The 7732-nt window shown below is 30.0% G+C and overlaps 1 protein-coding gene across 1 annotated transcript; it reads right to left on the minus strand.

Moving 5' to 3' along the window:
• Positions 1–702: 702 nt before the first annotated feature.
• On the minus strand, positions 703–6480 carry LOC139854993 (aluminum-activated malate transporter 10-like). The gene is made up of 6 exons (XM_071844257.1): positions 6147–6480; positions 5722–5862; positions 5083–5358; positions 4878–4978; positions 1148–1291; positions 703–1053 (listed from the first exon to the last, which is right to left on the minus strand). The coding sequence occupies exons 1-6, from the start codon at positions 6478–6480 to the stop codon at positions 703–705; spliced, it is 1347 nt and encodes a 448-aa protein (XP_071700358.1).
• Between the last annotated feature and the right edge of the window lie 1252 nt (positions 6481–7732).

Below are 7732 nucleotides of genomic sequence, written 5' to 3' on the forward strand. Positions count from 1 at the left end.
GTTTTTTATTAGTTAGGAATTGTTTTCGTAATAATTAGAAGCTAAAAGCTTCTGAAAGCTTTCAACCAAACATGCCCATTGTTTTAGCTTTTAATTTTTATTTTTTTTTTTATTTTTGATTTTTGAAGATATGAAATTAGGGTTTATAATGTTTGGGAATGATAAAGGAGGTGAGCAAAAAATTGAACAAATAAAAATACCTTCACATGTTAGTCAATGACCTTATATAACGCAGCTTGACTAACCTTCGCGTAACAAGTGTAAACATCAGGGTCATCGAGATAAAAAAAACTAAGGCCCATCCGTAAAATATGCACCAAATAGTAGGGACCAACGCGTATTTTTTCTTTTATTTATTTAAAATTATGTAGTTGCATTACTAAAATAATATTTAGAATATAAAGGAAATGTACGAGAAAGATATAAAATCATAGCGTATGATTATAGCAATATCATAACATTATAATTATAATTACAAATTACATTAACAATAAAAATACGGCTGCTTAACGTTATTGAAGTAACCCCTCAACTAAGAGGTACAACTCAAGTCCAGAAATGGACATTTGTACATTACGTGTAAAAAAATTGTATTAGCAAAACAATTAAACATTTCTTTAGTTCTTTATTCACAATTGCATGTAAACATTTCTGTTCATCCTTATTCAAAATTTTGATAGCAGCCAGAGTGGTTTAGATCTCTCATGTATCTTTTGCCAGTTTGAATTTAGCCACTTCGGCAAATTCATCAACTACTTTTACAATGTTGGCTATCCTTAAAGCAATTTCAATTAGCAAGGAAATGAAAGTCACCAATGGGATGACTTCTAGCAGATCATATTTCTCGTGTGATTGAATCAGTAGATCGGGAAGGGATTCTAAGTCATTTTGTAACTGTTGAACAGCATTATTCAATTCTTTAACGGCGCTATCCATTTTGGTTGATTGTGTCATTGTAGATACGGTCGTTGCTAGTTCTCTTAACACATCTGATGAACTTGAGCTTACTTTAAAAGATGATGCACTAACATGTTTCCTTATCAACTCCGGAACCTATTAAAAGTTCAACATCACGAGCTTTTGTATGAACTCATCACAAATGACTCATGTAAACAAACTAAGGAAATAACTAAAACTTGGTTTATACCCGAGTTTTTGAATCCATGTGACTTATGAGCGTTTCAATGCAATAAGCGCAACTTCGTGACGTTGCGCCTATTCTGATATAAATCTTCCATGGATGTTTGAAACCGAATTTCCCATGTGCGGGCTCCCATCTAGCAATGTTTGCCTATTCAAAATATATTAAATATTTAAATATATCTACTCATTTTTGAAAACAGCCCAAGCCCTGTTGGTTAACAGTTCTAAATTAGCTCTATATATATATATATATATATATATATATATATATATATATATATATATATATATATATATATACATATGTGTGTTTGTGTAGTTTTTAATCAAGAGGAAAGTAGATTTTAGGAGAAAAATGGGAAGTAAATTTTTTTTTTTTTTTAAATTTCTTTTTTCTCAAACATTAAGATCATGTAGAAATATGAATATTTAAGAAAGACAGTTTGTGATGATTGTTGTTATTATAATCAGAAAACGCTAGAAGAATACCCGATGACGTCAGTTATAACATTCATCGTGATGAATGTTATTCTTTGAGCATTTTATGGTCAAAATAATAACATTTATCACAAGGTATCTTTTTTAAATATTCATATTTTCATTAGATCTTGATATTAATAACTAACTTTTTAAAAATAAATAAATAAATAAAAATGAAAATTTACTTCACATTCTCCCCTAAAATTAACTTCCCTATTTAATATTCGTATTTTTCATAAGAATTCATCGTGATGAATGTTATTCTTTGCGTATTTTCTAGTCAAAATAATAACATTAATCACAAAGTATCTTTTTTAAATATTCATATTTTCATCAGAGCTTGATTAGTAACTGACTTTTTTAAAAATAAATAAATAAATAAATAAAAATGAAAATTTACTTCATATTCTCTCCTAAAATTAACTTCCCTCTTAAATATTCATATTTTTCATGAGATCTTGACATTAATAACTACCTTTCTACTTCATCTCTTTCATCGTAATTATCGAAAATCACAAACCCCAATTTATCTATCTTCAAATCTTTTGTTTCAAATTAAGATATCATAATCTTTTTATCGATTTCAAACTCAAAATTAATAGTAATCCCTACCTAAATTACAGCCAGGGACAGATGTAGTATGTGATCCATGGTTGCACGAGACATCATTGAAATACGTGATATAGTGGATAATCTTTTGATTTTTAACTAGTGACACCGGTGGATAGTGTAAATTTTGTGGTTTAACACCATTGAAATAAGTCATCTATTAGAAAATTTTTGAGATTTTAATCGGTGATACCGGTGACCACCAATCCTAAATCCAACACTATTTACAACCTCATTCTTATCTCTCACGCATTTAATTTTTAAAAATATTTCAATACCTGAGGCAATCTCCTTAAGATATACATTTGGCATATTTCACAAACATAACTAAGGGTTCATTTATTTGCCTCTTAATGGAATGATTCAGCGCTGAATGCTGAACCATTCAGTATTCAGCGTGTTTATTTCTGACATCTGAATGACATATGGTGCTTAATGGTTCAGAATTCAGTGCTGAACCATTTAGAGTTGAAACACTCTCTTAACCATTAAGCACATAATTTTTCTGTAATATCCTTCTCAAATCATATTCAGAACGTTTAACTAACAAGTATATTGTATTTTTTTATTCATGTAACACGTTAATAAGGTAATTTTACTCGATTCATATAGTCTATAAAAATGATTATCAAACAGCTTATTTTCATTCAGCACAAATTATATTCAGAGGATCTGAACGGTTCAGATTCTAAACCATTCAGCGCTAAATCATTTAGTTTTATCAAATGCACCATAACTTCATCAAATTCCACACTCTAACATCATGTTTATGAAAATGCTTTTCTTTTTGTATATATAATAGAATTCTTCAAAGACATAATTCAATATCTTAAATTGAATATTTTTTTACCTTTAAAGTTTAAAGGTCTATCAGATACTCAAGAAGAGCACAACCTAATGTCTATATATTTGCTTCTCTTTTCCCTTTGTTTGCAAATCAACAGTCACATAATTTGTTTTTCCTTTGTAAACCCAAAATATCATATCTATATTTCAGCTAACATTAAAACCACTGTAACAAATAGAGTCGACGTCACCACCATCCCCGAAAAAAAAAAAACTATCACCATCACTGGCCGACGGAGGTTTCAGAGCTACAGTTTATATATCTTTATATAGCTGTTAAGACTTTTAATTTGTTCATAGACCTCATTAATATCGTAGTTGGCCGATGTCATAGTACATCGTCATCCGTCAGCAACTTCAATATAAACTTCCAACCATCGTGGCCGTCACACCACAACCACCATCCATCAGCTTGACTTACGAAGGTATCATCGGAAAATAGATCTGATCGGAGAAGATGAAGTTCATCACTTACGAATTACTGAAGGTATAATCGGAATAACTGTGGCCGGAGAAAAGAGGTTGTTCAAGGGTTAATTTAGTTTAAACGAGTAAATATAACTCGCACGTTGCTGCAGTAAATTATTTTTCTCGATAACTTAAATATTGTTTCAATTAACAAAGATGATCAGCATTGTGTTTGGAAAATCGTTTGTAATAAATTGCAATGATACACGGTTCCGTTATATGCAATAAACATTTTTGATAGTTTATGATTACATTATGCACGTCAAAAGTTGGTATGTCCACATAATTATCACATTGTACTACTTATCAATTTCACAGTTTTATTTATAAACTTTTTTTTGGCTTACAAGCAAAGCAATGGTATAAAAGAATTTTAGCTCATTATTATTATCTAATCTATAGAACTCGATTCATTAATTTGGATCGGTCCAAAAATAAAAAATTGAAACGACATGTCATCTACATGAAACCGCCAGAAGACCATGCTCTTATTTAGCACATCGACAAACGACGAAAACATTTTATTGAATGAAAAGTACTAAAACTTAAAAAATAAAGTTGAAACAAATTTACATAAAACACAAAACATATTTTAAAGAGGCTACGGTGAATGATTTCGTTCTATATCACATCGACGATTGGTACATATAACAATAATTATGTTAATAATAATTAATAATAATAACTAAAAATAGAAGAAAATAATAAAGGTTGAGCTATTGTTGCAAATATTTAAAAAAGGTTTGGTTAGTGTCGTGTCATAGACTCAAACGACTAAATTAAAAGTTGATCACCATTTAGTATATAGTACAATGTAACTTACGAGTTAAATTGAACGGTAGCAAAGATGAAATCTTAGGGTTGGTGTAAGAAATTTTGCTCAAGACTTTGATATAAATAATTATGATTTATAATATAAAGTTGTATGCATTTAGATTTTTATGTGTTTAATAGTAGTCTTAATAATAATATGGTGTGAATTTGCTTATAATTGCATGATGAATTGAAGAAAAGAACGAGTTTTTAATGTTTATGATATTGGTTGATGAAGATTAATGTGGAAAATGTGGAGGTGGGGAAAAAAGACGAAAATACCATCATGTGTATTGCACATGTCAACACTTAACGAAATTGGCTAACAGTCATTAATGTTGGGGACCAATCATGTAATGTGTGTCAATGTTGGGGTTATCGAAGTCAAAAATAGACTTTAGTCCCTAACGTGCAAATTTAAACAAATGCTAATGACCAACCGTGTAATTTTGTCATTTTCTAAAATAAAATACTTTTGTATGGTGTGTTACACTGCATAGAAATATCTGAAAGCATACCATAGATTCTTCAGAGGCTTTTGAGTTCAAAACACATTTATATTCTCCAAGTTTTTTCTTGAATTCTTCATCGCCAGGAGAAAAATATTCGTATACACAAGCTGCACATGTACATACATAACATGCCACATATAACACAAGAGTTTAAGTACTGAATGCAGTGAAATTAGTGATACATGCTAATTAGAAAATTTGAAGTACTTACAATCTAGAGAATTTGCAAGTTTATTTATATTAGAAGAGATAAGAACATGGAGCTCTGTACCAGCCCAAACAGGAAACACAAACATACTAATGATGATGCACAAACAACTCCCAAAGATAATTGTCGATATCCTTTCATTGGTTACATCTATAAGTTCTTGTTTACCATCGTACCCCATGACTAACACCAGACCATAAGTGAGGATGAAGATCATGCATCCATAGTCATGCTTTGCTTTTACTACCGGAATAAATCTTAAATAAGTTACAACAGCAGCTACAAAAGATATTTATAATTAGGCCATGCATGCATATTTTAGAACATTTACATCTTTGCTAGAAATAAATTATACTCCCTCCATCTCAATTTAACAATTCACCGACCAAAAACGAGTTTAAAAAAGGGATTGTAAGATGTAATTTTTTGTGTACTATCTATTTTTTTGTGTACTATCTATCTTTACCCTTACTAAAGTAAAGTTATAAAGGTACTCTAACCAATTATTTTATCTATTTAATTATGAAACGAATTATTTTATCTATTTAATTATGAAGTGAACTATTAATTTATGACTAACTAAAAAGAAAAATGGACTATTTATATGGTACAGGGGTAGTATAAACTATTACTCAGTAGTACCTATGACAAAAAGAGACACTCCCATGATAACTGCCTTAAATATAGGTCCTGTTTCATTAGCAACCAAACATACTCCTAGCCCAAGAAATCCCGCAAGCAAAGTTGCACCGATTCTGTTTAACCCCTTGTAAAGAGTTCCACCTACATCATAATTAGCGAATGCGTGGCGAAAAAACAATGTACGTTAGGTGCTTTTCTGATCTCTTTTTTTTTTTTTGAAATGCAAGTTTTATTAAAATATAAAATGCACACGAGATAAGAACTAGCAAGGAGCTAGACATAACACGAGATAACCCACAACCGCACAATAAAAACGAACACACACCCGTAAACACGAAACTATAATGGACTCACAAACACGAGGATATTAGATGCATCAGAACTCTAAGGAAGAAACATGTAAATTGATGGTTTTGGGTACCTACCAGCAGTGTACTCGAAGACGACAACAACAGTCATAACAGCCCACACTGCATTATTTCCACCAAAAGAATCGTACAAAGGTCTTACATAGTAAAAGAATGAAATAAGTGTCATAGCTAGCGCAACTTTAAGACCGTGAATCACTTTTCGAGGGTCATTTACACCTAAATTCCATGCCGTTTTGAAGAACCTTGTGACCCTTATAACCAAAGGGTTAACGGCTAATATATCATGTAGTCGGATAGATTTGGACTCATGATTCTGGGGCTCCAACTTTTGTATTGATTTATTATCAGCAATCGCTATCCTCCATTCAAATACCTTTTTTTCAGCCATTTTTTGCACTTGTAGCAAAAGGAAAAAAAAATATCGGTTGAATAGGAGTATAGGAAGCTTCGTCGTGATATTAGTGTTCGGTTTCTTTTTTTTTCATTTGCTGATTTTATTGACGACATGCAGTTGCTTCTTATTTATACAAGAGAAGATCTCCATTAGCACCCCTCATTTCAATTAAAAACTATATACTGTGACGATATCAAATATATAAGTCAACTTTAAGCTTATAATTTATTAACACTTATTTTCTCAAATCTATGAGGGAGGTTATTAAAAGCTACCCTAGTTATTAAACTACTAACATCTCTAGTGAATGCAATGTTGGTGATTTAAGATTTTCAATAAAATGATTTTCTAACCGATATCGGAAACATTTTTAAATATAAACAATTATAAAACAGTGATCTAGTCGGATCCATTTATATAAATATAACTTGTATTTTTCTTTGAAGACCACGAATTGATGAAGGTTTTGATGGAGAGAAATCTACCATGATAAGGCCGATCGTTTCTTAGGTTGTTGAAGATTTTACGTGAACATGGCACATGGATATGAGTTCTACAAGATCAACAATTAAATTGAAATGGCAACTTGAATTCTTTTGTTAGCTTATGACGTAAATGAAAAACAATAAACAACTATTATTCTTTTCTCTTTAAACTTGTAGTGGTGCCGGCGTGATAAGGTGTTTTTGTGAGTAATAGTGCTAATTTGACAACGTGATGAAGTTTATAATTGCATGACATGATATATGGTTGTGAGATGAGAAAATGGGTCCCACATTTTTATTTTTGTTTGAGTTTATTTTTTTTATATGCTTCATATTTTATATAACAATAGGACATATATAATAATTTGAATTAATAAAATCACACTTAAATTAATAAAAATTAAACGATTACAATTTATTGAAAGTTCTAAAAATAAAAAATTACAATAACTAAAAAGTCCTAATACAATTACTAAATTATTAAACCCCTAAAACTTATGAAAATATAGAAAATACTACAATTACTCATTATCGCTAGAATCGAAATAATCTTTGTATCGGCGGCCATCTTCTTCTTGAACTTCAAAGCCTCCTCTCTTTCGGGTCCGCAATTTCGCTAACATTTAACATATTTAACATATATATATATATATATATATATATATATATATATATATATATATATATATATATATATATATATATATATATATATATATATATATATATATATATATATATATATATATATATATATATAT

The sequence above is a fragment of the Rutidosis leptorrhynchoides genome, chromosome 6 (genome assembly GCF_046630445.1).
Source record: "Rutidosis leptorrhynchoides isolate AG116_Rl617_1_P2 chromosome 6, CSIRO_AGI_Rlap_v1, whole genome shotgun sequence".
In the NCBI taxonomy this organism is placed as follows: Eukaryota; Viridiplantae; Streptophyta; class Magnoliopsida; order Asterales; family Asteraceae; genus Rutidosis; species Rutidosis leptorrhynchoides.

What these genes read in the sequence shown, in the direction of transcription:
- LOC139854993 (XM_071844257.1), bottom strand. Translation starts at nt 6,480, where the DNA reads ATGGCTGAAAAAAAGGTATTTGAATGGAGGATAGCGATTGCTGATAAT. An exon ending in AAGCCTCTGAAGAATCTATG is followed by an intron (nt 1,292 to 4,877) that starts GTATGCTTTCAG and finishes TATTTTGAATAG; the next exon opens with GCAAACATTGCTAGATGGGA. An exon ending in ACATGGATTCAAAAACTCGG is followed by an intron (nt 1,054 to 1,147) that starts GTATAAACCAAG and finishes AACTTTTAATAG; the next exon opens with GTTCCGGAGTTGATAAGGAA.